The sequence below is a fragment of the Ammospiza caudacuta genome, chromosome 10, assembly GCF_027887145.1.
Source record: "Ammospiza caudacuta isolate bAmmCau1 chromosome 10, bAmmCau1.pri, whole genome shotgun sequence".
Classification (NCBI taxonomy): Eukaryota; Metazoa; Chordata; class Aves; order Passeriformes; family Passerellidae; genus Ammospiza; species Ammospiza caudacuta.
The window spans coordinates 4,154,667-4,181,132 of NC_080602.1; the positions used below are offsets into that span (position 1 = coordinate 4,154,667).

Here is a 26,466-nt window from a genome sequence, read left to right on the forward strand (position 1 = left end):
TGGGCAGCAGCCCGTGGTGAAAAGCACGTTTGCTCGCAGCCCAGCACGGTCCTGGGCCCTCTTCTAAAGGCACCAGGAATGATATCATTGATTGGCCTTGTTTTTGGTGCTTGAGGTGGAACAAATTTCCTGAGGGCCTCCTCTCCTTCAGGCTGCAAGAGGTGGAGTTGTGCTGGCTGTGAGCATGGTGCACTGGTTTGGGCCACACCAAGCAGCTGCTGAGAGTCAGGCTCTGCCTCTGTCCATGAGGGCACATGGCAGGGGAGAAGTGGCTCCCAGCAAGAGTGGGGAGGGCAAGGTGTGACAAGGGGAAAGCAGCCCTTGATGTGGCAGGTCAGCTCCAGTTTTTGTCCTTCCCTCTGCTTCCCGTTTTGAGCTTTAATGTTGTCAGAGTTGAGAGCAAAAGTCGTTGTTGCTGCAGCAGAATTCCATGCTGCTGTGCTGCTGTGGGTGTCAGTGTGATGCCCAGAGGGATGCAGCTCCCTGGTGCTGTTCCCTGTGCCAGGCAGAGCCATCCAGGCAGTGCCTGGGCTGCCACTGTGTACAGCAGGTGGAGCTGGGGCCAGGCAGTGCCTGGAGCTGTGCAGTGAAGGAGCCAGGGAGCTGCAGGGCCTGGCAGGGGCTGATCAGCCCCTCTGTGGGGCAGCTGCTGTCTCGTGCCCTCCAGGGCTGGGGCAAAGAGCTGAGTTCTCAGGCAGGGCAACAGCACAATGGCAGAGAAGGGAGTCAGTTTTACTGAGACCCTGGAGCTGTGTGTTCCTTGAGCCTTAGGGAGCACTGATCCTTGTTGGGAAGGCTCCCCCAGCGCTCGTGGGTCACTGGCACTGTTGCAGGAGTCCTTGCAAGCCTTCTTGGGTAAAGGAGGGGCTGAGGCAGCTGTGGGGCAAAGTGCTCTGCCTGGGGCGCTTGGCAGCCTCTGGGTGCTGCCTCTCAGGGTTTGCCCCTCCTTGACAAGACATGTGGGAGTGGGAAGAGGTAGAAGGCAATTTATCCCTGTAGGGCTCTTCAATGTGCATTTGACAGTGACCAATGGGTTCTGCTCCATTTCACAGTCTTTGGGGGTAGGCATTCTCCATTCTCTCAGTATCTCTGATTGTCCTGGGGTCATCTCTTTGCCCAGATGTCTCGTTCCTGAGCTCCAAGTGTCCTCCCCAGTGGTGCTGTGTGATGAGTGCCACCTGAAGGTGCCCTACGAGAGAAAGATCCTCATTAGGAATCCCAGCCACCTTCCTGGCTGCTACGGGCTTATTCCCCAGGTTTGGCATCACATCCACCTCCTCCTGTCAAATATTCCTGAGGAGATTATTAGGGGAACAAAGGGTTTGGATAAGACCTTGCTGCTTTCTATTCAGTCTTAAAGATCTGCTGAGAGCAGGATCCTACCCAACTGTAAACTTTAGGAGGCAGTTTAAGCTCCTGAAAAAACAGTTGATGCTCTAGTCCTCAGGGTGTTTTCCTGTGGGAGATCTTAGAGGGTTGTGAAAAGCTGCTGCACCCACAGACACCAGTGCCTGTGCTGGCAGCCTCCTTGCAGGATCCCCTGGGAGTGCTAACCCTACAATTCTTGCATCTTGTTTGTGCCTTTGACCTTTGTCCTGGGGAGCTTTAAAGGTGTGTGTAAGTTGCTGTTGTGGTGGATGTTAAGGAGCCTACAGTTTCTTGAGAGGTCCCTCTGAATCTGCGTTTCATTGTGTCCCTTCCAGAAGCGCAAGGAGGACTCTGCTGTGCTCTACTCCAGCCCCAAGCCCTGTGGGATTGTGCAGCCCCAGAGCACAGCAGAGATCCCAGTTGTGGTGGCAGTGCAGGCCCTGGGCACTCATCGCACCAACGTTCTCATCGGCGTGTTCGGGGATGAGAGAAACCCCCTGGTGAGGGCAAGGGGAGATGTGAGCCTGTGTGCAGCTGCTCCTGGCAGGATGCACAGGGACAGGGATTCTGCCGGGGAAAACAGGCACAGGCTGCTGGGGAGAAGGACAGGAGGGACGGGGGCACAAACAGCTCCTGCCTTAGAGGTGGGAATCTCAGTGTCTGACACAGAATGGAGTTGGGCTCAGCTGGAATCCAGGGGGCATTTGAGGTCATTATTCTTTCAAATGCTGGTAACTTTGGAAACATCTGTTTGAAAATGTCATCTCTCTGAGCGCAAGAGAGGATGTCAGAAGTCTTCTGGGAACCTTGAGCTTTCTGTAAAAGAAAGGAAAGCTGGCATTTGAAGAGTGGTTGCAAGGACTGAAACTTCGATTAAAACATATGGAAATGGCAATGCCAAATTCCCCGGATGGCACCAAACATCTGAACCCGGGCCGTCGTGGCACTGCCTGTAAATCAGTGAACAGGAAGGAAAGGCAATGCAGGCTGTGCCAGGGAGCCTGAAGTTTGAGCAAACAGTTGCTTTTAACTATCAGGCTGCTTCCCTTAAAGAGGAGGGTTTCTCCCCACCAGAAGAACCAGTTGTTTAACCGTCAGGCTGGTCTTACCTAGAGATTTCTTGCAAAGATAAAACCTTTCGGACAGTAACTTTTAGTTTGAAAGGTTCTCTTAGCTTAATCCTTTTCAATTTGGAGGTGAACATGTAATTTTCTTTTTCCCCAAAAGCCCAGCATTTCAGCTGGAGAGTGGTAGCTGTCCCTAAAGAAATAACTTGAGCAGGGTTGAGCTGTTGAAGGTTTTTTAGGTTTCTCTGTTGTGGTTTGTTTTGGGTTTTTTAAAATCTTTCTTGCTTGCTTCCTGGAACAGAGAGCACAATTACGGAGCTCAGGACGGCTGGCAGAAATCTCCCCAAGCCCAAGGCTGGCAGAGCTTGGCAGGATCCCAGCACCACAGCCTGTGTATGTATGGATGGAAGGAAGGATGGATGGGGAATGCGACCTGAGTCACCTGGGAGTGTTGTAAAATGTCAACCAACCCCCCAGCGGTGTCAGGGGAACATTCCTGATAAATCCCTGGTGGAGCTGCAGAGTTTCTGGCCTTGGGCACTGGGTGGGCTGTGCTGGCTGGGCACTGGCTGGGTCTGCCCCTCGGTGTCTCAAATCTCACCTTTTTGCTGCCTTCTCTGTCTTTTCCTCTCCCACTGTGCTTTTTGCATCCCCACCAGGTGTAAATGCCTGTCCTCTGTAATTGCTCAATGCGAGCAGTTGCAGCTGCTGCAGCACCTCAGTGCCATCCCTGGGCTGCCTTTAGAACAGACCTGCCCCAGCCTGGATTGGGAAGGGCTGGATCAAACCATTTCTCAGTCCAACGAGCCAGCACCCAGCCAGGGGCTGCATCCTGGCCAGGAGCTGCTCGTGCAGGTGTCCCTCCCTCCCTCTCTCCCACTGCAGGTCCCTGTTCATAGTTATTTATTTTCCAGAGATGAGCTCCACCCACCTAAATTCAAACCCCAGCCACCGAAGGAGAGGAGAACCAGTCTGGATTGTGCGGCAACTCGATGGAGGCACTTCAGGACTGGACAGGAGGAGGCAGCCAGAGCCCTGAAAGAAGTGCAGGATTTTACCCACTCTTCAGGAGCAGAGGTAGATTTTCTTGTACACCGACTGCTTGCTTTGCCTCCCCAGCCTGCCAGCACCAAGTCCTGCTCATGCTGAGCTCCCTTTTTGCTGCCCTGCTGTGCTGTGCCCTGACAGTGGGCTGGGCAGCAGGGCACGTGGCTGGACATGGGCTGAGGGGGAGGGAGAAATAGGAGAGTTTTCCTTGGAGAAGCTGGCTCAGATCCTACAGGCCTGTGCTGAGTGTGGGATTTTTTTGCCTTGTTTCCTTCCCAGTGTAAGATGAGGCTTTTCTCTGCATCATCATGGTAACACCTCCAGCTTCCCTGCCAGAGCAAGCTGGGATTATGCTGATCTCCATGGACCCTCTTCCCAAGGCAGCCAGACTCCCTGTTTGCAGGGCTCTGCTTTCACCCAGAGCTGCTATTGCACTGCTGGCCCTGGAGCTGTCTGACAAAGGCAGACTTTGCAGAGGGGCTGTCTCTTCCTCCCAGCACAGAAAATGGCTTGTTTTTTGGGTGCCAGCACCAAGTCCTGAGCACCCTCACCTGCCTCGAGGCTTGGAGGGATTCAGGTGCTCCCTGGACGTGGCGCACACTGCCCTGGGAGCAGAGAAGGCAAGAGGGAATCTGACTCCCTTGCCCATTGTCAGTGTGGCAAGCAGGGCTGGAGCTGCCAGTGCCACTGGGGGCCCTCAGCATTGGCCACAGAGGGGCCTCCCATCCCTGCAGGCCATCGCAAAGTGCTGCTGGAGCAGCTGCTTGTTGGAGAGGCCGTGCAGGACACGTTGCAGGGCTGCCCAAGGATGCTGTGCAGCACCTGTGGAGGGCACTGCTCCCCCTGGAACTCCTCAAGTGCTCCACAGGAAATTGTTGCAGGAGCTTTTGCTGTAGCACCTTGAGAAAGAAGCATTTAAATCAGAGAGAGAGGGGAAGAGCCTCAGGAGTCAGATGAGCTGGACTGGACTCCTTCCCTCAGCTCCAAGAGCTCTCACTCTGAGTCTCCTCCTTTTCTAAAAGCAGGAGGTTTTGAAACTTTGTAATGGCAAATTGTGCATCAGAGAGAATTTCTACTGCCAGGAGACATCCTAGTTCACTTTCATGTAATGTACTAATTAATGCATTGTGCTGTGAGTATGGGAGAAGATTTTCCCCATGGTCCCTGCACTGGTCAATGGCATGGATGCAGGATGAGGTGAGGGTGATTCTGGCAGTGTTTGGGGAATAGGCCCCTCTGGCTACAGCTCCAAGATGCTCTTCTGCATCCATTTCCATGCTCAACACCTCAATCTCACTTGTCTTCCATCCAGTCTTTCAATATCCTGCCACTGCCAGGTGTGCTGCAGCCAGGAGAGAGCCAGCAGGTCACCTCCACCTTCTCTGGCCACCTCAACACCACCTGCAATGTCCCGGAGCTGTGCCACATGGAGGGAGGCTCCACCTCTGAGGTGCTGGTGCCCAGGGCGGCCTCACGTGTCAGCTCCTCCCTGAGCCCCCAGGAGATCAACTGTGGCTCTCAGGCCTCTCTCAGGGACAGGTGAGTCAGCCTTCCATGGGTTCCTGCTCTGCCACGGGTTATTGTCCCTGCAGGGCTTCCCTGCTCCAAGGCCTCTGAGCTCAGAGGAGCTGCAGAGCAAAGGCCAGCAGCAACATAGGGATGGCCACTCTGAGCTCCCTGGCTGCCAAGAGAGGAAGGACCTTCTTCTGTTGAGACAGAACATCATCTTCTCTATTTGAGTGCTGAGCCCTCCTGGCTTAGCTGCTCTCTGCGGGGAGCTGGGCTCTGGGCCTGCCTTGGCACCGCATTTAGAGGTGTCTTGAAGTCCATGGTGTTGAGTGGCATCTTCTTCATCATCTGCCTTCTTCACCAGAACAGTGTGATTGTGGTATGGGCAGGCGTGGGGCACAGAGCAAACCTTGCTTTGGGTCCTGCTCCTGCCACAGATGAAGTCCTTGCACTGCTGATCTGCCAGGGTTCTCCTTATGGTGGCATAGCAGCCAGAAAAACTCCTGTGCTTTAGGCTCCCCTGCAGCTGCAGCCGTAGGCAAGCACAGGAGAAGCTCAGCTCCAGCAAGGCAGCCCAGCTCAGGACACACAGGCCAAGTGTGGAGCTGGGAGTGGAGGTGCTTAAAGCAAGCCTGTGCATCAGGACTTCTTCAGGCCAGGCTGAAGTTGGTTTCATGGGGAGGAGACGGACGAGGCTGCTTCCAGTGGTTTCCATGGCAGCCAGCACTGGTTTGCTTGGTCCCAGCTGGGTTCCAGCAGGAAATCTGCCCGACAAGAGCCTGTCTTGCAGGAGAGGAGTTCCTGCAGCCTTTGCTTTCTGACTGATAGGATTGTTCTCATGAAGGAGCAGGCTAGGAGTCGTTAAAACCGAAGATCACGGGCAGAGACTCTCTAACTAATTAAAGTTAGACAGTGGGATGTTTATTAACACCGGCGGGCGGCACCAGAGCCGTCCCTAAAAGGCGTGACCGCGCTGTCCAAGGTTCTTTGCCCTCTCTTTATTTCCCAAGATCTTACACACAATACATCTGCACAACCCCAGCACCTCCCATCCCTGCTCTGTATTCAAATGAGGTCATTGGTCCTTCACTCCTGTGCAATTCTTCCCTTGAATTGGGTTGGTGTCTCGAATTGGGTCAGTGGTCTTAGGGGATGAAGTCAGGAATGTCTTCATCAGGTCTCTGTGACCCTCTGGCACCATCCAAGGTCCCCTGCTTAGTGATTGATTGACATCAAGCCCAGGTGCTAACCATTGTTCTACTGGTTTCAAGATGTTCTTATAACAGTTCACTTCCTCCACTTCCCTCTCCTAATGGTAAACAATAGAACAATCTGCTCCAGCTTAAGCATCTCATAATCATTAACCTATGGTCTGCCTATCTAACCTACATCCTGATCAATGGGAATTGCTTCTAACCCTCAGCTGAAATCTGAACTCTTTAAAATCATGCTTCAGCTATGCCCAGGGAGAAGGGGGCTGAATGAGCTGAGTAAGAACTGTAGGAGAGCTAAGCAGATGTCAGCAATCTGTGCTCTGCTTTAAACTGGGAAGCCAAGAGACAAAGGGCGTTTCCAGGCACCAGTGCAGAGAGCTGCTGGATCAGCCTTTGGCAGGGGCTGGAGGGGTCTGGCTGTGCCTTCAGAGGGAGCTTGCACAGTCAAGACCTTATGATGGCAAAGCTCAGGTTTGGCCGGTCCTGGAGGTCCCCTTCCACCCATGCCCTCACTTGGGATGTTCCCAACCTCTGTGGGTTGAGGAGAATTCACGGAAATGGCCTCAGGGTCAAGGAATGAAGTGCAGGGCCAGCCAGGACGAGGGAGCCCAAGGTTCTGGTGGGACTCTCAGCCATATTTTCTGTTTTGTCTGCAGAAGGGAGCTGAAGGAGCCAGCTCAAAAGGTCGAGGAGGAGGCAAAAGCCTTAGAGGAGGAAGAGAGGAGGAAGGAGGAAGAGAGGCAGAAGAAGGGAAAGAAGAGTGTCTCTGTTGGCAAGCAACCTCCAATACCAGCAAAGGGGAAAACCAAGACCCGAGAGAATAAGGAAACCAAAATTCCAAAAAAAGAAACCAAAATCCCAGAGAGGAAGGAAAGCAAAGCATCAGAAGGGAAGAAAATCAAAGCATCAGAGAAGAAGGACACCAAAGCATCAGAGAGGAAGGAAACCAAGATCCCAGAGAAGAAGGAAGACAAAGACCCAAAGAAGGCGGAACCCAAAGCTCCAAAGAAGGGAGAACCCAAAGCCATCAAGAAGGGGGGAACTGAAATCCCATAGGACTAAGCTAAGATGGAGAAGAACTCTTTATTCTTTATTCATACAACTCATTTTACACAGTTTAACAGACCTTGTGTGCACCTTTAGTTCATTCAAAGGTTTCTTATCAGTTAGTCGATTATTGGTTAATAAAATAGATTTTACTTGTGCATCAAATCTCTCTATTGTTTACCTCTTCACTGATTCTCATGGGACAAATTACTTGTTATTGCAGGTGCATTTGTTTTTCACCCTCAGAATAGAATGGTCACAAAGTCTCATTCTCAAAATAGCTTCACATGGGAACTTGTAACTGCTTAGTTGCACACAGAAGAGATGATAGGCCAGCTATTGATGTGGCTGAACAAGGCTTCATTTCAAAAGGCTTTTCTGTCGCAGACATTTTTTCACAGAAAACCTTTCTTTCAGTTTTCTGTGTCTTCTGGAAGGCTGAGGCCTCAGAGGAGAACATAAACAATTATTATCAGCTTCTGGGGAATGCAACAGGGGCACCTATTTTGATTGGTGATTGGTTCATGTTCCCATGTTTATAATTAAGGGCCAATCACAAAGTGTAAGCCAGGGGACTGAGTCCTTGGCCACAGCTTTGTTGGGATTCTTTTCTATCTCTTCCTAGCTAGCCTAGCTGCTCTGCAAACCTCTCTCCTTATTCTTTCTAGTATAACTATAATGTATTATATCTTATATTAATAAATTCAGCTTTCTGATTCAAGAAACAAGATTCACCGTCTCTCTATCACCAGCAGCGCCCACTCAGGCGCGGTAATATCTGGTGACCCGACGTGTCAGAGCAAAAATTAATTTAATAAGACCAGAGGAGCAAAATTGCTGCACTGGGTAAAATCCTGTATGTGTGGCATTTGATGGTTGCTTTGAAGTGACCAAAGAAAGTGGATTCAAGCCAGGAGCTGAAGAACTGAAGATCCTGATTTGGACAGAGTTCACAGCCAAGGCTGACCACAACAGAACCTTCTTCTGGAAAACCATCAGGAAAGATGATGGAAAAGGGCAGCAGACCTGTGGAGCTGGCCAGAGCAAGCTGGACTCTTTTAGAAGGTACTGTGGGCTTTTCTATCCCTGATGAACCAGCCCTTCATAGCTTGTGGCTGTTTGTTTGGCAGACACATGCCTTGCCAGAAGACATTCAGTTCTCCGCTTCAGAGGAAAAGCTTATTGCCCTCTGGAAATATTGGTGCAGAGAAGATGGTTGCTTTTTGTCAGAAACAGATATCTATGGGTTCTTTCGATGGGCAAAGCTTTTTGGGTTTTTTACTGATGTCCTGTACGCTTTAGATGTTTTCGTCTGGGAGTGCATGGACTCAATTATCCAGTGCGTCTACAGTCAGGGACGCGTGTTGCCTTCTATCTACCCAGCATTTATAAAGCTTTTCCCAGTCCTGAAGCGCAGAGCAGCTTGTTTTCAATGGATCTCTAACTGTTATGGACAAGCTCCGTTTCCACCGCCCTTGGCAGAAGACCCCATGGGTGATGACTTTGGGCTTTTCGCCCCCCCCTGCTTCGCGGCGCGGGGGGCTGAAACTTCGCGGCGCGAAGAAGTTTTTTTTACTCTTGCTCCGGAGCATGCTCAGATGGAGTGTTGTCCTCCCCCCCCTTCTCTCTTTCCGGGGGGATGGGAGTGGCCGCTCAAGCCAGCGCCGGCCTCTCAGACTCCGCCTCCTTCACACATCGGAGCGGCACCGGTCTCCGAGGCTTCCTCCACGCCCCTGCTAGAGCCGTCACTCCAGGAGGTCCCGCCCGCGGTTTCACCGGCCTCCCCGCCCCCGCCAGAGCCTGTGTCGGAGAAGGCAGAAGAGAACAGCACTTTCGGCGATTGACCTGTTGCTAAGCAACAGCGATGCCCCGCCGCTTCTCCCGGCTCCGCTGCTGCCTGTTTGCGCTCCGAAGGAGACTGCGACTGCGCCTCTGCAGCAGACCCCGGAGTCAGCGGCGGGGCACGGCGCCGGCCCCGTGTCGTGCCTGCCGCTGCTTTCAGGGCTGGGGGACGCGGCGGAGGTGGGTTCTCGCGCATCCCCGCCGCTTCAAGCCGAGACAGTCCCAGAGTCAGCGGCAGAAAACGGCGCTGAACCTGCGGGACTCTCGGAGCAGCCCGCGGCTGATCCCACGATCAGCGTGATTCCCTCCTCGGCCGGCTCCTCCGTGGCCAGAGTCACTGCCGCGTTCCAGGCCAGCCCCAGCGTCATCCACAGCCCCGTGGGCCCCCACCCTGGCCCAGCGCCCCCCATGGCCGGCCCGCCAGCCCCGGGCCCGCTCCAGGAAGCGGCCCCGGAGTCTGGTCTCTCCTTCAGTGGAGCGGGGGCTGCCCGCCAGCTGACTCTTGCGGCAGTCCAGCTGCCGGCTTTCAAGCTCGGCGGTTTGGGGGGTGGTGTTTCGGTTGCTGTCCCATAGAGGCTGCCATCTCTGCCGCCCATCTTGTGCCCTAGCGGCGAGGGGGAGGGGGCTCCCGAAATTTCTGCCTCTGGTCCCCAGCCCGGTGGGGGTGGTGACATGTTGCTGTGGGAAACAAACATTCCCAGACCCAAGATGAAGATTCTCGGGGCAGCTTCTATTTCCCTGCTGCTGGCATGCCTCAGTGGTTTAGGGGAAAGGAAGCGTCTCACTACCCGTGCTGCCATTGTACTGGCAGCAGGGTTCAGGCCTGCAGGAATGCAGAGCCTTCCTCATGGGTTTGGCCTGGGCCGTTGGGCTCAAAAAATTCCTGGGCTGGTCCCACTGCGTGGCCTCCTTATGTTTTTGGGGACTCTGGTTTCTCCTACCGGTCCTGGTCCCCCTTTGTGAGCCAGTTTTGGGGTTCCTGGTCCAGTATGGGACAGAGCCCCCAGGGCCTTTCCTTGTCTGGCACTGCTCTGCTCGGGTGCTGCTCTTTTGTTTTTCAATAAAAAAAAAAAAATTAAAATTAAATAAAAAAGATTGAAAACAGCGGGCAGCAGCTCTGAAGCATTGAAGGGCCAGAAAGGACATTCCACAAACTGTTTAAAAATTGTGTTATGACTGTCAATGGTTTTTTGATAACTATTGATGGGATTCCTTTTGCAGCAAGTTGTTTTCAGGACCAAAAAGGACTCTCAGATATTCCAAGGGAAACAACTTTGGCTCTTGGACTGTTCCTGAAACTCAGCTGCATGGACTCAAATTCTCTTTGCATTGTATTTTGCATTTTTCTTATATTGTAGCATTGTTCTAGTGATTTGTTAGTTATTGTATATTCTACAGGTAAAGAAATTTCCTGTTCATTCCACATCAGCATTTTTTTTTATTTTATACAATTTAGAAAGGTGAGATGTCGCAGACATTTTTTCACAGAAATCCTTTATTTCAGATTTCTGTGTCTTCTTGAAGGCTGAAGCCTCAGAGGAGAACATAAACAATTATTATCAGCTGCTGGTGAATGCAACAGGGGCACCTATTTTGATTGGTGATTGGTTCATGTTCCCATGTTTATAATTAAGGGCCAATCACAAAGTATAAGCCAGAGGACTGAGTCCTTGGCCACAGCTTTGTTGGGATTCTTTTCTATCTCTTCCTATCTAGCCTAGCTGCTCTGCAAACCTCTCTCTATATTCTTATTAGTATAGTCATAATGTATTATATATAATATCTTAATAAATCAAGCCTTCTGATTCAAGAAACAAGATTCACCGTCTCTCTATCACCAGCAGCGCCCACTCAGGCGCGGTAATACTTTTCTTCTATCATTATTCTACCTATGACATCCCCCGGTGTGTCCTTGGACCCACATTGTCACAACTGACCCACGGTTCCATGAGGTTCCCCTGTGTCACCATGGTCACTGTCAGAAGCTGGATGAGATCAATGTCCTGAGACACTGTGGGATGAGCTGTCAATCAGTCACACAGTGGGTACAGTGCTAACCCAGCCCTGATTGCCTGTGTGATCAGAAATCCCACCTGGGGGAGGCTCACAAGGGCCCGGGGGCTTAAAATATAGAGCACAAGGTGAGCCCCTGGTATGGACTCTGCCCTCTCCTGGGGTTTGTGTCTCACCCACACTGGAACCCTAGGAGCTGTTAGTCATATATGTGTCTTTCTATAGAGCTTCTGTCTTTCTGTCTCTCTCTCTTTCTTCTTGTTCTAATGCTCTTTATATGGAACATTTTTGGATACCCTAACAGCTTACGTGTTTTAATGTTTCCAGGATAAATGGGCTAAGTTAATGAAGTTACTGCTATGATTAGTGTTTTATGTGTAATTTGATGTTGCGTTAAATCCTATTCCAAAGTTCTTGATTTTTTGCACTTTGCCAGTAGAATTTTGTGTCATTTTGACCTCTTACAAATATCTGGCTGGTGTTTTTCCTGTGCACCAAATTTGAGTAAAGGTGGCAGATGAATTGGTGAGTTGGCACGCAAGCCCTGAATGGAGCTCCGGGTGCGTGGAGGATCGGGGCAGTGTGAGTCGCGCACAATCCCTGCAGTAGGAGGACACGGGTCCCTAGCGGGGTTTAGGGTGCCCCGAGTACAGCGGCAGCACTGAGTAGAGCCAAGAGGGCCCCAGTGCCCAGGGTGGAACGGCGGTGCTGGGGGTTCAGGGTGCCGCCCTTCAGGTAGAAACCGTAAACCCACTGAAGGCCCCTGAGGGGATTGGGGTCACAGGGCAGGGCAGGGCTGGGCTTACAGGGCAGGGCAAGGCTGGACCTGCCCCTTCCTCCCCCACACACAAAATGTTTAGAGCCAACAATCTCCTCCAGTCTGTCAAAACAGGCAGTGTTGGAGGTGAAATCCCAATTGTGGCCATGGGCACCTGGCTGAGAAGGACAGTTCTTTTCCATGGGAAGGAAAGCACAGAGCCTCAAGGTTTGGAAGGCAAGTGAGAGCCTCAGCAGGCCACGGCCAGCTAGATTGTCAGTAATTGCAGAGTTTGGATTTAGGGAATTTTGGAGGTGGAAACCCAATCTCAGCCATGGGCACCTGGAGAAGCAGACAGTTCTTTCCTTAGGAAGGAGAGCATGGAGCCTTTCCCAATGTTTTGGGGACGGATGAGAGGTGACCCTTGTGAAACCACTGCCAGACAGACTTGTCCTGGCAATATTCCTATTGGAAGAATCCCTGGATATAAGGACCTTTGGAGGTGAAATCCCAATTCTGGCCATGGGTGCCTAGAGCAGGAGGACAGTTCTTTTCCATTGGGAAGGAAAGCACAGAGCCTCAGTGTTTCAGCAGCAGATGAGAAGTGACACTCAACATGCAAAGGTCAGTTGGACCAGTCAGGCAGTCTATGGGAGGCCAAAGCAGCCAGACTTGTTTTGTGTTCCCTTGGTTTTGTGGGGCTCCATATTGTCACAATGGTTCCTTGGATCCATGGGGCCCCGCAGTGTCAGAATGGTGACTTGATTCCATGGGTTCCAGCAGTGTCACAATGGCCCCTTGATTACAAGAAGACCTGCAGTGTCACAAAGGCCTCTTGGTTTCACGAGGCCCCACAATATCACAATGGTCCTCCCAGGATCACAATGGTCTCACTGATTCCATGAGGCCTCACAGCGTCACAATGGTCTCTGCGTTTCCATGAGTCCCCTGAGTGTCACAATGGTCTCTGTGTTTCCATGGTGCCCCTCAGTGTCACCATGGCCCCTTGGTTCCATAACACCCCAAAGTGTCCGAATGGTCTCCATGGTTCCATGCAGACCCACGCTGTCACAATGGCCCCTTGTTTTGATGAGGCCTCTCAGTGTCACAATGATCCCTACATTCCATGGAGCCACACAGCGTCAGTACAGTCCCCATGGATCCATGAGGCCCAGCAACGTCACAGTGCTCTCCATGATTCCATGAGGCCCCACAGTGTCACAATGGTCCCTTGTTGTCACAGGGTCCCACAGTGTCACAATGGTCTCTTGGTCTCACAGGGCCCCACAGTGTCACAATGGTCTCTTGGTCTCACAGGGCCCCACAGGGTCACAATGGTCCCTTGGTTCCATGGGCCTGTGCTGCTGCATTCCCCCCTCCCCTTCTCAGGCCGCCCTGCCAGCTGAGAAATGCTCCCTGGGCCTCAGCCTTGGCCAACAGCCCCAGGCTCAGCTCCTCTGCAGCTCATCACAAACACTGTCTGCTCCAGGCACTGCTGCTGCCCAACCAGCTCCTGGTTCCTATAGGAGCAGTCCTGGGACCTGTTTGTGTTCCCTGAGCGGCACAACATCCCTGTTCTCACACTGCCAAAGGAAGCTGTTGGTGCCAAGTGCGGCCAGGATGAACCATTGCTGGGACTGAAGCCCCTCTCTTGGGGCTCTGCAAACAGCGCTCCAAAAGGAGCCCTTGGAGCTCTCCTGGGTCAGCCACTCCCTCTGAGTGGGGCCTCTCCCAGCCGGGAACTCTCCCGTTTGCTGCACTCGGGGATCCTGAACAACGACGGAGCCTGGGCCGATCCCCCCACTCCTCCAGGCTCAACCCTTCACCCGCTGGGGAGATGCCAAAGGACCCACAGTGAGCATTTCCTGCCCTCAGGGGAATTGCTCACAGGTGCCTTGCACTGACTCTTTGTGTCTGTGTGCACACAGGAGTGCCTGTGCTGGAGAAATGTGGCAGAAATGCTGCACTCTGAGGGGCTTGAGTGCCTTGGATAGCTGAGTCAGTCAGGCCTGTAGGGAAGGTTAAATCACAAGGCCTAAGTGAAGTTAAATGCTGCTGAGAGGTTTTCTTTTGCTAAGCAGTTACCTTTAGTATAAGTTTTATGTTAAGTTCAATATTGTTAAGTGTTATTCCTCTGTTAAATTGCGAAGTCATAGGTTTAAGTTAGGTTACATGCTGTTATACTCTGCTCTTTTGCTAAACTGTGAGGTTGAAAGTATCAGTTAAGGTTAATGTATAAGTAAAGTCCTGTTAAGTTTGAGCTCTGTTAAGCTTTCAGGCCATGTTCCTTTTATCCTTGCCCTTGCTGTCCTTGTGTCACTCACACATGCACACACAGGGACAGTTCCAGGTTAATTTCTGGTTTTATTGCCTGGATTCTGTTTGGTTTTGTAGTTGCTTTGTTTCCTTGGTGTGCCTGAAGTGTCCAGTCAGGAGCAGAGTGACTCTTGCCAAGGAACTTTGTGCTGCTGTCCCTTAATATTAAATCTGGTTTTGGCTGATCCCTTGCCGGGGGTTTTTCAGCGCTCTCAAGGCCTCGTTTGTAACAGGGTGAAGGAGCCCTGGCCCAGGCTCTGGCCCTGGGGGACACGGGGACGCTGCCGGGGGGTCCCTGTCCCCCTGTCCCACGCCCAGGGCCCCGTCCCCCCGTCCCCGTGTCAGGCTCTGGGGTCGATCCCGTGGAACATCCTCTGGGGGAGGCTGCGGGGCTGGGGGACCCGGGGGGACAGGGGACCCCGCTGTGCACGAGCAGGGTTGGACTGCTCTGGGGGGAACTGTGAGGGGGGCCGGGGCAGAGTGACCTCCCCAGTGACCTCACACAGCACCTGTGATGTCACACTGCCCCTGTGATGTCACACTGCCCCTGTGATGTCACACAGCCCCTGTGATGTCACATAGCCCCTGTGATGTCATGCTGCCCCCATGATGTCACACAGCCCCTGTGATGTCACACTGACCCTGTGATATCACACTGACCCTGTGATATCACAGAGCCAACTCTATGTCACCCTGTGATTTCATACAGCAGTGCTGTGACATCGCAGAAGACTGATGTCACAAAGTCACCCTGTGATGTCACAATCTGGTCTGTGATGTCACAGCCTCCTCTATGATGTTACACAGCCACCAGGTGAGGTCACAACCTACTCTCTGATGCCTCAGAGCCACCCTCTATGAGAGCAGACACTGCTCTATAGCCTCACACCCTGCTCTGTGATGTCACAGCAAGCTCTGTGATGTCAAAGCCAGCTTTGTGATGTCACACAACCCTCAAGAACCCTTAAGAACTCAGTTCTATTGAAACACTGAAGTTTCTTGTACTTTGAAGAGATCCCTGTCAGGGACACCACAGGGAAAGTGTCCCCAGGCCCCAGGCAGAGCAGAGAACTGGAGGCAGTGATGACAGGTGGGGACAAAGAGAAGCCAAGTCTTGGTGCCCTGGGGCACAGCAGGGTCTGTGCCACCAAGGGCTGTGAGGAGACACCTTGTCCTGAGGCACGGGGGCCTCCTGGCACAGCCCCAGCCAGGCTGGGCACTGTCAGCCCCTTGTCCTGCCCTCAGCATCCTCCCCTAGCCCACATCCCATGGCCTCAAGGATCTGCTGGAAGGAGTCCCTGGGGAGCCTTGCTCAGGAATGGTCCTGGGGGCTCCTTCATGCTTCCAGGGACTGCAGGTTTTTCAAAGGACTTTGGGTTTTGCTTTTGCCTTGGAGTCTCTGAGAGCTTTGTGCAATCATGGCCTCTAATTATGTGTTGCAATTAGTCCTTAGAGAGGCTTTGTCAGTAACACCACTCAGTGGGGCTCATAAATGCTTCAAGGTACTTCAGTTCTTTTAAGGTATTTGGTGTTTCCCTTGGGATAGACTCTGGGAGATATTTGTCCAATCATGGCCCCAATTATCTGCGTTAATTAGTCCCTGGAGAGCTTTGTACTGACACGAAATGGGGCTCATTAATGCTTTGAGACACTCAAGGTGTTGAAGGTACTTTAGATTTTCTTTTCCACACTGTCTGAGAGGTTTTTGTGCCATCCTGGCCACAAATTCTCTCCTCCAAGGAGTCCATGAGGAGCCTGTGTTGGAGAGGGACCTCAGAGGGAGCCATGAATGCCTGGAGACACTTGGGGTGTTTCCTCTGCCTTTGACTCCTGGCAAGGTTTGTGCAATCTCCTCCCAGGCCCTGAGGTTCAAGGGCTCACTCCAAATGCACAGTGAGGCTCATGAGGATCAAGCAAGTCCTGACAAACCCTGGCTCTGCCTTGATTTCCCTCTGCTCCAGTGTAGTTCATTAGGAGGTTTTCCTTTGACAGTTATGGAGAAATAGTTCAAAGAGCTTCCAGGAAATATGTAGTCCTATTTTAAAGGGTGTCTTTTTATTGCTGTTCTTATTACACAAGAGGTGATTGCAGCATTCAGTGACTGATATTGATCCAGGGACTCTCCTAAGGAGCCCTGGCCTGCTCAGAGAAGTGGTGCCTTGAGCTCTGAGCCAGTGTGGACAACCTTGCTTCATATTTCCCAAGCCCATGGTCTCTCTCCTCACTCACCTGGAACCTGCTTTGCTTGGAGAAGTGGCTGCACACAGCCAAAGAGGGATTTTCCTTCATTTGTTTTTGAAGCAATCTAAAACTCCTGAGTTTCCCCACTGAAAACAGACATCCTCCTCAACTGTGTGCCAAGCCCAAGCTGCCACCAGAAGCACTCCAGACCTGCCCTGGGCCAGCTGTGAGGGTGCATCATCATCCCAACATGCAGTGGTGCCATTGCAAGGGACTGTTGCCATGGACACTGCAAGGACCCCACTGCTGGGTTTGGGTGCCATGGCAACCCCCATCAGTTCAGGTTTCCTTGGAAACCAGCCCAAGGAGCCATTTCTGCAGCCAGGTTCCATGGCCACTTGCCTGCAGAGCTGTTGCTGCCCTTGGCTGCCATGGCAACCCTGGGACAAAGCGGTGCCAGGGCTGTTCCAGGTACAATTGCAGTGACACTCGTTGGTGCCACCAGGTGCCATGGCAACGGCCACGGGGACCCGTTCCTTGGTTTGGTGCAATGGCAACCAATGCCCGGAGCCGTTGTGATGGTTGGTGGCCATGGAAAGCTGCCCTGGGCCCTTGCTCAGGGCTGGTGTCAGTGCCCAGAGCCAGAGGGGATCCCTTGCTGGGGGCTGTGCCATGGCCACCTGCCCTGTGCCGCGCTGGCCGCTCTGGCACCAGGAACCAGCAGCCACCGGCACTGCCAGGGCCAAAGGCCAGGTCAGCCAGACAGAAAGGGGCAGGGCTGGGCACTGTTTCCATGGCAACCGGCACTGGGGGGACACCTGGGTCACCTGGCCTGGCAGTTGCCATGGAAACCCCCGGCAGGGACTGAGGGCACAGCCCCTGGCACTGAGACACTGCTGGGCCGGGTGCTGAGCACAGCGCTGAGCACGCAGAGATGGTTTTGTTCTTGCTGAGCTGCAGCACAGCCAAGGCCTGTCCTGCCCCTCGTCCAGCCACGCTGGGGAGGGGCTGGGGCTGCGGGGGAGCTGGGCAGGGGACACAGCCAGGACAGGGGACCCAAACTGAGCCCGGGCATACCCCAGACCAGAGCACATCATGCTCAGGGTATGAAGGGGGGAACAGGGAGGAAGGGGGGAATTTTGGAGGGAGGGCTTTTGCCTTCCCAGGTAACACTTAGGCAAAAGGGGGCCCTGTTTCACCAGTGGGCAGGGTCACTACCAAAGACACAGACACCAAGTTAAGGAATTGTGTCATTTATATCATGCACAGCTGCAGAGATTTACAAAAGGATAAGCTCAGCAAAGCACATCATCATTAGCAAAGAATTACAAAAGAAGCTCAGCAATCCATCATAACCCATCATTATATTTTGATGACCAATCCCTTGGTGAAACACCAGAGGTATTTGTGGCAGACAAAGATTCTGGCTGACTATCAAGGTACACCTTACAGACATCAGTAGTACTTTAGTGACACCGTTCTTCATTATTTTTTCTCAATCTCATTCGAGTTAGGAACAAGAATTCTGTTGTCCATGGAGCTGGCACCTTTTTAATTCCAGAATAATGCCCCCAGGCCCTTTGCTGTTCAGCTTTACCATGCTGTCTGTGGCTAACAAGGCTTGGGGGGCCCTTTCCCCTCTGGCTGGAAGGGGCCGGGTCCCAGTCCCTGAGGGGCACCCAGGCTCCTGGATGGAATTGCTGTGCAAGTCCCTCAGTGTCACAGCAGCCTTCGCACGGAGCCCCGTGGATCAGAGCATTTTCCACAGGGGCCCTTAGAGCAAACAGGGAGATCTGGTCTGGCAGGATGTGTTAAACAATATAAAAAATATATACATATTTTTTACACATATGTGTATACACATATATACCCACATATATATGTGAATATATTAATATATATATATATATGTCTTTATATACTATAAATATGTATATAGATATTTATTATATCAATATTTCACTTGTACAAATGCATATTAGCTCAAGATTAAAACCTTCTGTTGCTCCATGTGGGAGCATTCCAATAATCATTGTTCCTTCTGAAAGTGCTGTTTCCTATGTACTCTCAACAAATTCATCTTTGTCTGCCCAAACCCACAAGGTGTTTTCCTTTTCCATTTGCAATTTTTGGATGCACTTGAAGCCATCCAGGGGTGCAGCTTCTTTTACCCGACTGCCCCACTGCTCACAAGGGGCTCCGACCTCAGCCCACTCCAGAGCCAGGGAACTCCAGGGAAGGGCTTCCCAGCTGGCAATTTCTGATGGGACTGATTCCTCACATTTACATTGAACAAATGACATTTTGTTGGCATCTGGCCAGACTGTGCCAGTTTTGTTTTACCAGTGGGCAGGGTCAGCACCAGAGATACAGACTCCAGCTGAAGGAATCAGTGTCATTTCCTGCAGCTCAGAGCAGCAAAGAATCACAAAAGGAGCAGCTCAGCAATGCACCCAACCATCCCCACCAAAGATTGCCTGCAGTGATTAACAAAGATCCAGCAGCATTTACCCTCAGCCTTTACCATCCCCCAGACCCACACAGCAGCTGGGGAAGCTGTCACAGCCAAGGGCTGCAGAGCCACTCCTGGGCACTGGGAATTCCTGCAGGTGCCTCCAGCCCCAGGTGAGGCTCCAACCCCGCTGGGAGAGGGCCCAGCTCTGACAGTGCTGAATGAACAAACTGACAGCACTGCTAGTGTGGCAACATCTGCTTTCATCCTCCTCTTGGGTCCCTCCCAAAGCCTGGCCAGGGCTCAAGGAGGAACCAAGGGAGCTGACTTTGACCATACAGCCCCAAACAAGGCCAGATGTCAGATTTCATGGCCTTGTCTGGCTTCTAAATACACAAAGGTCAATACATGTTTCACTAAGGAGTGGCTACATCTATCACAGTGTTAATGACCATGCATATTTCATCAGGGAGCAGATACAAAGATAACCTTTGCTTGGAAGGTTCATCCAGAGGCCACCTTTGGCTCAGGGCCTGCTGTCCAGGCCTCACTCAGGGCTGGTGTCCAGGCCTTGGCACTTCAGGGACGTGGTTTAGTGCTGGGCTTGGCACTGCTGGGTGACCGGCTGTACTGGGTGAGCTCAGAGGGCTTTTCCAACAGAAAGGATTCTGTGATTCCATGATTATATCCGCTGCATTCAGCTGGGGCTATTTTAGCAGCATTCCTTTGCTCCAAAAGTTCCCTTTTGCCCAGCTCCTGTGGCCTGAGGCTTCAGCTCCTTCAGCTCCTGGTGCTGAGCTGCTCATGCTGAACAAGACGGCTCAGAGAGAAGAACACAGTCCATGCAATTCCTTCTGGGACACGGAGAGGGGAGGCTGTGCAAACAGGAGCTTGTTTGCTGTGGCCTCCTCCTCTGCCCTTCACACTTTTCAGCGCTTTGAACCAGCCAAGAGCTTTCTCCAAGAGTGCAATGGAGCAGCTGTTCCTGCTCCCAGGCCTGGCTCTCTCCAGTCTCTGCCCTTGCCTGGTTCTGTCCCTCTTGCTGTGCCCTCTGTTCCCCCAGGGCTCGCTGGCTGCTGCCCAGGACTGTGGCACTGGCACAGATCCAGTGCTCCAGAGCCTCCTTTCTGTGCCCTTGCAGCTGCCTGGGCACAGCAGCCTTTTCCATCTGGAAGCTCCCCATGCACAGGGAGTGCCCAGCTCCGTTCCTTGCACAGCCTCCAGGAGCCCAGGGCTGCCATCTCCAGTCCCTGCTGGCCCTGGGGGCTCCCAGGTGCCTCAGGCTGCTGTGACACCGCTGCACACGGGAGGGAAGAGGGGCAGGGGCTGTGCTCAAAGTCAGCTCCATGTGCTGCTGCTGCTGCTGCTGCTGTGGGGTCATTTGTGCAGCCCTGTCTGCCCAGAGTCAGGGATCAGATGCTGCCAGTCTCTTCCAGCCCTGGCTGCTCAGAGTTTGGGCCTTGGAGCCCCAGGTGGCCAAAGGCAGCTGCTGCTGGTGCCTCTGTGTGCCCGTGTTCAGCAGTGCTGCTCCATCAGTCTGTGCCCAGCAACGGGGAAAAGCCTCAGCCCTGCAGGGCCAGGAGCTGCCGGGCTCTGCCTGAGCAGCTCAGCCAGCAGGAAGGGAGCTGCTCCACATGGGAACCAGGAGCAAAGGACGTTCCTTTGATAGGACATGTTTTCTATTGAAAGGAAAAAAAAAGGAAAAAGTAATCAAAAACTATATAAAATGTGAAAGTGTGAAAAAACCCCAAGTGTGCAGTGAAAAGTCATCTCTAACTTTGAATTAAGAGGCAACTTATCTTTTGAAAAGAAAAGTTATTTACTTTGTAAATGTGCTGATGGCATGGATCCATCTTACTGACCTCAGCAGTCTTTTTAAAAAGTTTTTGGGGATTGTTTCCAATATTGTTATTTTAAATTGTGGTCGAGGCAAGAGGAAGTTGCTTTGTGCCCTTCCAGCTCCAAGCAGGACTGGGAATGGAAACTCTTTCAAAGCCCAAATCCTTTACAAGACGACCTTCCTTCTCAGCCTGGGAATGAGCGGAACATTCCCATTGAAACTTTCAGGGATTTCTTAGAGTCACAAAGTCCCTCTGACAGCTTTTTGCTCTGGTGTGGAAGTGCAGAAGGGCAATTCTCCATCCACCAGCTCCAGACTGCACTGCCTCTGGAGCACGGCCCACTCGCCAGCTTTGGCCCACTCGTGGCACTGCCAGAGGAGGAAGAAAGTGCAATTGCACAATTCCAGCCAATAAAGAAGGAAGAATGGGACAGACAAAACACCCTGTGCAGATCCAGGTGTTCAGCTGCTACTGTGGAGAGTTTGGGTCCTTGCCAGTTGGATGTGTGTCCCCAGCTGCAATCTCTGGGCCTGCAGCAGAGTCTCACTCACCTGCCAAAGCAGAAAGCTCAGGCGCTGTGCTCGCAACGGGCTCGTCTGATGCAGAGCTGTCAGAGCAATGTGAGGGCAGAGCCAGCCCAGCTGGGCCCAGGGCTGAGCCCAGCTGAGCCCTGGCAGAGCCCAGAGCAGCCTCAGCAGCCGCAGAGCCCGGCTGCAAGGAGAGAAAGCAGAAACCGCCCGTCAGCTGAGGGCTCCTGTGCCCTTGTGCCAAGGCCTGCGGTGCCCAGGCCATGCTGGCAGTGCCCAGAGCTGCCCATCCCTGCTGCCTTTGGCAGCAGAGCAGGAGGGCAGCACATGTGCCCAGCCTGCAGCCAGCCACGGCACATCCAGCCCTCAGCAGCTGCCCAGAGCCAAAAAGCAGCTGGGCAGCTGACTGAAGAATTCATTGTATCTGCCCCAGCAAAGGGGGAACCTTTGGTGCCCAGCTGTGCCATGCCCAGATCCGGGAGCAACCCCCTGCCTATAGACTCACCTGCAAATTGGACCTGGAGCCTGGCTTTGAAGAAGGTGCCAGAATCCAAGTCCATCATCTTCAGCTGGCCAGGCCAAGGAAGAGATTGTCATCTTTGAGGTTGTCCTTGGTGTCTCCAGCACCAGCCCCATTTGGAACAGCTTCTCCAGGGGCTCCTTCTCCTTCCCTGGGGTCAGACCAGGCTGTCAGGGCTCTGCCCAGGGCCCCAGCCATCCATGAACCATACAAACAAAACCAGGGGGATGGTGGCCACCAGTGCTTGTCACACCGGGTCTCCAGCTCAGCTCCAGCCCAAGAGCTGCATGTTCCCTTCTGCTGACCCCTGCTCAGAGCTACAGGCAGGACAAAACCAGCCTGGTTTGCTTTGCCACTGATTGCCAAGAGATGTGTGGAGCTGGTACCTGCCAGGCCCCTGGATCCAACTGTGCACGTGGATCTCTTCAGTCTTCTAGGGCAGAGGAACACCCTTCACCCAAGGATGACAGAAAAGATCTTCTAAGGATGGCCTGTCCGAGGGTTGCATGGACAAACACCTCTTAATGACATCTTGGCACGCTGGGGAGAGAAACCAGAAATCACCAGTCAGTTGGAGAAGTTGCCCTCCTGTTCCCATGCCCAGGTCATGCTGGGTGTGCCCAGAGCTGGGCCTAAACTTCCCCGTGGATGCTCTGTTTGGAGGACAGCAGGAGAGCAGGACATGTGCAACCTCCTCAGCAGCTGCCAGAGTGGTTTGCCCATGAGCCCGCTGCTGTCTCCCAGCACTGGTATTCCCCCCGTGCCCAGAGATGAGGATCCACCTTGAGAGAGCCATCGTGGGAACAAGATTCGCCCCCGGATGATCTCCTGGCCCCTCCTGAATGGGTGCTTCCCCATGACCAGGTGGCACAGCAGGAGGCCCAGGGACCAGATCGTGGCTGCCTCGCCATGGTAGCGTTGGTGCTGGATCCACTCTGGTGGGGGACACCAGATCCACTCTGTAGGACAGGGTTCCTGTGGAACACAGACACAGCTCAGCAGGGGGCTGCTGCTGCTCCCAGAGCCCGGCCCCAGCATCCCTGGGCCTGTGGGGGCCGCCCCAGAGGCACACGGGGTGAGCGCTGCCCTCTCACCAGCACTTGGGACTTGTGCACAAACTTGGGGATGGAAAAGAAGCCACTGGTCTTGGAAGAGGGCAGAAGAAACACAAGGAAGGCCCAACCATGACACACAAAGGAAAAACCCACCCAGTAGTGGAGAAAACCCACTCTCCCTCCCACCCAGAACAACTCGGCCTTAGCATCAATCCCATCCCAGTGCTGCACCCAGGCTGGGCCACGAGATGCCCAGGAGCACACCCTGCGAGGGCTCACCTGCAAACTGCGTGTAGGCTGTGTCTTGGAGGAAGGCGCCACAGCCAAAGTCGATCAGTTTCAGCTGCCCGCTGGCCAGGTCGAGCAGGACATTCTCGGGCTTGATGTCCCGGTGCAGGACCCCGCAGCTGGTGCAGTGCCGCACGGCCTCCAGCACCTGGCGGAACAGCTCCCGCGCCTCCTCCTCCGGCAGGAACCCCCGCTCCGCCAGGAAACCCGAGAGCTCCTGGCACCGCTCCGGACGCTCCAGCACCAGCAGGAAGCTGTCGGGGAGCTCAAGCCACTCCAGGAGCTGAATGACACCGCCACAGCGACCGGACACCTTGGCCAGCAGCACGATCTCCAGGGGTGCGCTGGTGCCGTCGGGCTGCGGGAGGAGCACGACGCCGTCAGTGGGGCCGAGGCCGTGCCGGGGCTCTGGGAGCCCTCAGCCAGCCCGGGATGCTCTGCATGCCCCGCTCAACCCACGCCCGCTCTCCCCGCAGGGCTCACGGCGGCTCCCACCGCGCCGGGCCCCGGCTCCTCCTCGCCCGGCACGGCCCGGCTGCTGCCGCTGGCTCCGCTCACTCACCAGCTCGCCCCAGTGCCGGATGCGATCCCTCGGCACGCGTTTGATGGCCACCTGCGAGCGAGGGAGAGCAGCGGGCTGAGCTCGCCGCCCGTCATGCCCAGACGCATCCTCCTCCTCCTCCTCCCTCCCCTCTGCCTGCGTCCGCCGCCGGCCCCGCCGCTCACCGGGGCGCCGTCCGAGAGCCGCGTGGCCGCAAAGACGCTGCCGAAGCCGCCGCGCCCCAGCAGCGATCCCAGCCGGTACCGCTCCTGCAGGGCCTCCTGCGCCGTCCCTGCGGGCGGGACGCGGCTTTCAGAGCTCGGCCCGGGTCCAGCAACGGCCCCCGAGCGCCCCTCACCCGCCCCGGGCCCGGCATCCCCACCCGCCCCAGGCCCTGGTGGCTTGGGGCCGGCGGCCGCGCTGCCGAGCGGCGGAGCTCGGGCCGGGGAAGCCGCAGCGGAGGCGGAGGGAGCGGCCGCGCCGCGTGTGTGCTCCGCGGGCCCCGGGAGAAGCCGGGGCCGGGACCGGGGTCGGGACCGGACCCTGCGTTGGGTCCGGGTCCGGGCTCGGGCCAGGCGGAGCCGAAGGGCGGCGATGCCGCCCCCGCCCCAGGCACTGATGCCCGCCCAGCAGCGCCACCGCCAGTACGGCCAGAGCCGGGCGGAGGCGAGACCGCGGCGGGACGGCCGGGGCCGGGCACGGGGCAGCCCCGCCCGGGGCCGGGGGCGGGCCGGGGGCATGGCCCTGCCCTGCAGGGGAGAGGGAGGCGGGGAGAGGAGAGGGACGCTGGGAAACGGACACTGAGAGAAGGGTGCCCGACAGCGGGAAAGGGAGAGAAAGAGAAATAAAGAGACAAAGAGAAAGTAAAGGAGAAAGACTGTTCAGAAGTATCTGTTTTGGTGCTCTCGCCGCTGCTGCTGCCGCTGCTGCTGCCGCCGCTGCCGCCGCTGCCGCCGCTGCAACTGAAGCACCGGGGCCGTTCGTCCCCGTGTCCGTTCCCCGCTCGCCCCACGAGCCCCACGTTCGAGCCCCGCGCGCCCCGGGGACAGCCCCTCCGTCTGCCCAAACACGGGAACTTTGCAGCCTTGAGCCCAAATGCAGAGCCCTGACTCCTGCACGCTGGCACAGTGATCCCCTCGCTCGCTGCTGGGCATTGTCCTTGCTGAGGATCAAACACTGTCGGGACACTTCCCTTGGGGTAGGATTCCTACCTGAGCCCAGCACTGCACTTACATATCTAGTGTTGCTTTCCAGTAAAAACAGGGGAAGGAAAACTCTGTGTGGCTCATGGTATTTTAGAGTGTCTAAAAATCACTAAGTCACCAATCTTAGAGGTGAGGTGCATCTGGAATTACTGGGATGGAGAAGCAGTGCAACATGGAAAAGGGGAGCATAGAAATAAATAGAGGAAAACACCTTGGATTGTTTCTTTCATTTTCATTTCACTTCTGGAAAGCTGTTTCTGTTTTCCAGGAATCTTCTCCTGTCTGCTCTTCCCAAGAATCTCTCATGGAGAACAAGGTCAAGCTTCTGTCACAAGATTTGCCACCAGGAAATGATGCCACTGGTGAAATTTTCATTGTGACTGTTTGTGCTGGTTTGGGGCAAATTTTGGGAGGAAAGCTCCAAAATGGGTCTGTCTAGAAAGCAAGTTCGAGCAGCCCCTACTCCTAATAGTTCAGGAAAAGACTTCCCTTGAGAAAAGTGAAAAAACCCAAGTTTATTTCACAAGTGAAGTATTCACAAGCATGAAAAATGAATAATATTAAATCAAACTTCTCACAGTAGTGAAGAGATGGCAAATTCAGGAAGTCCTTTTTGTGGGTTGTAGTTGGCTGCCTTGGTCTCTTCTAAGTCCCTCTGGTGCTGGAATGCAGCGTCCCAGAGCTCGGGGGGCCACAGGTGTGAGCTGCTGCTGCCGGTGTTTGTCTGGGTTTTCAGTCCAGAGCAGGTGTAAACAGTTCCAAGAAAAAGGAAAGTCACAGTTCCTCCACAGAAAGAGGAACTTCTCTTCCTAAGCTAGCTAAAACCAAATTGCTAGCTAGACCTGGGCTGTGAAGGTATCAGGAAATTTCCAAATCTGGGCACTGGCGGTCCCAGCAAACACCAGAGCTGGATGGTGCTGGAGCCAGAACCTGCAGAGTTACAAATTTTGGCCTTCTGTGCCAGCTAATCCATGGACTTGGGCTGTGCCAGCACCAGGAAGTTTTCAGATCTGGGCGCTGGCGCTGCCAGCCAACACCAGATGTGGGTGGCGTCATTGCCAGCAACAGAAATCTGCCAGATTTGGGCTCTGCTGGCACCGGGAAATTTCCAAATCTGCGTTCTGGTTACATGACACACAAGATGTGGGGGCGGTGCCAGAGCCAGTAAGAGGAAGCTGCCACAGGTTTTGGATTTCTGTGCCAGCAAATTGCTGCACTTGGGCTGTGCCAGAATTGGGAAATTTCCAGATCTGGGCACTGGCAGTGCCAGCAAACAGCCCATTTCAGGCTCCAGGCTCCAGGAAGGACTGGATCTGGATGCCTTCCTCTTTTCTTTCCTTCCTTCTTTCCTGGGATCCTGCGGCCAGCAAACTCCAGATTGGGCAGTGCTGGCAAGGGGAAATTGACAGGTTTTAGCTTTCTTTGCCAGCGAATTCTGGACATGGGTAGTGCCAGCACCGGGAAATTGCCAGATGTGGGCACTGGCAGTGCCAGCACACACCAGATCTGGGTGGGGAATGTGCCAGCACCAGGAAATTGTGAAATGTGAACTTTCAGTGCCAGCATATTGCTGGAATTATGCTGTGCAGGAACCTGAAAAATTCTGGATCTGGGCACTTGTGGTGTCAGCAAACACAAGATTGAGTTGCTGTAGGTACCAGGTATTTGCTTGGTTT

The 26,466-nt window shown here is 54.0% G+C and overlaps 1 protein-coding gene and 1 pseudogene across 1 annotated transcript in view; one reads left to right on the forward strand and one right to left on the reverse strand.

Moving 5' to 3' along the window:
- The window catches only part of LOC131562121 (hydrocephalus-inducing protein-like), a 30,796-nt gene extending 19,576 nt beyond the window's left edge, over positions 1-11,220 (forward strand). The window contains exons 11-15 of the mRNA XM_058811693.1: positions 1,121-1,184; positions 1,806-1,868; positions 4,795-4,959; positions 9,191-9,472; positions 11,179-11,220. Of these exons, the coding sequence (XP_058667676.1) occupies positions 1,121-1,184; positions 1,806-1,868; positions 4,795-4,959; positions 9,191-9,472; positions 11,179-11,220 (616 nt within the window). The remainder of the gene's footprint in view (positions 1-1,120; positions 1,185-1,805; positions 1,869-4,794; positions 4,960-9,190; positions 9,473-11,178) is intronic.
- Positions 11,221-11,730: 510 nt separating this feature from the next.
- On the reverse strand, positions 11,731-25,846 carry LOC131562122 (serine/threonine-protein kinase pim-1-like; annotated as a pseudogene).
- Between the last annotated feature and the right edge of the window lie 620 nt (positions 25,847-26,466).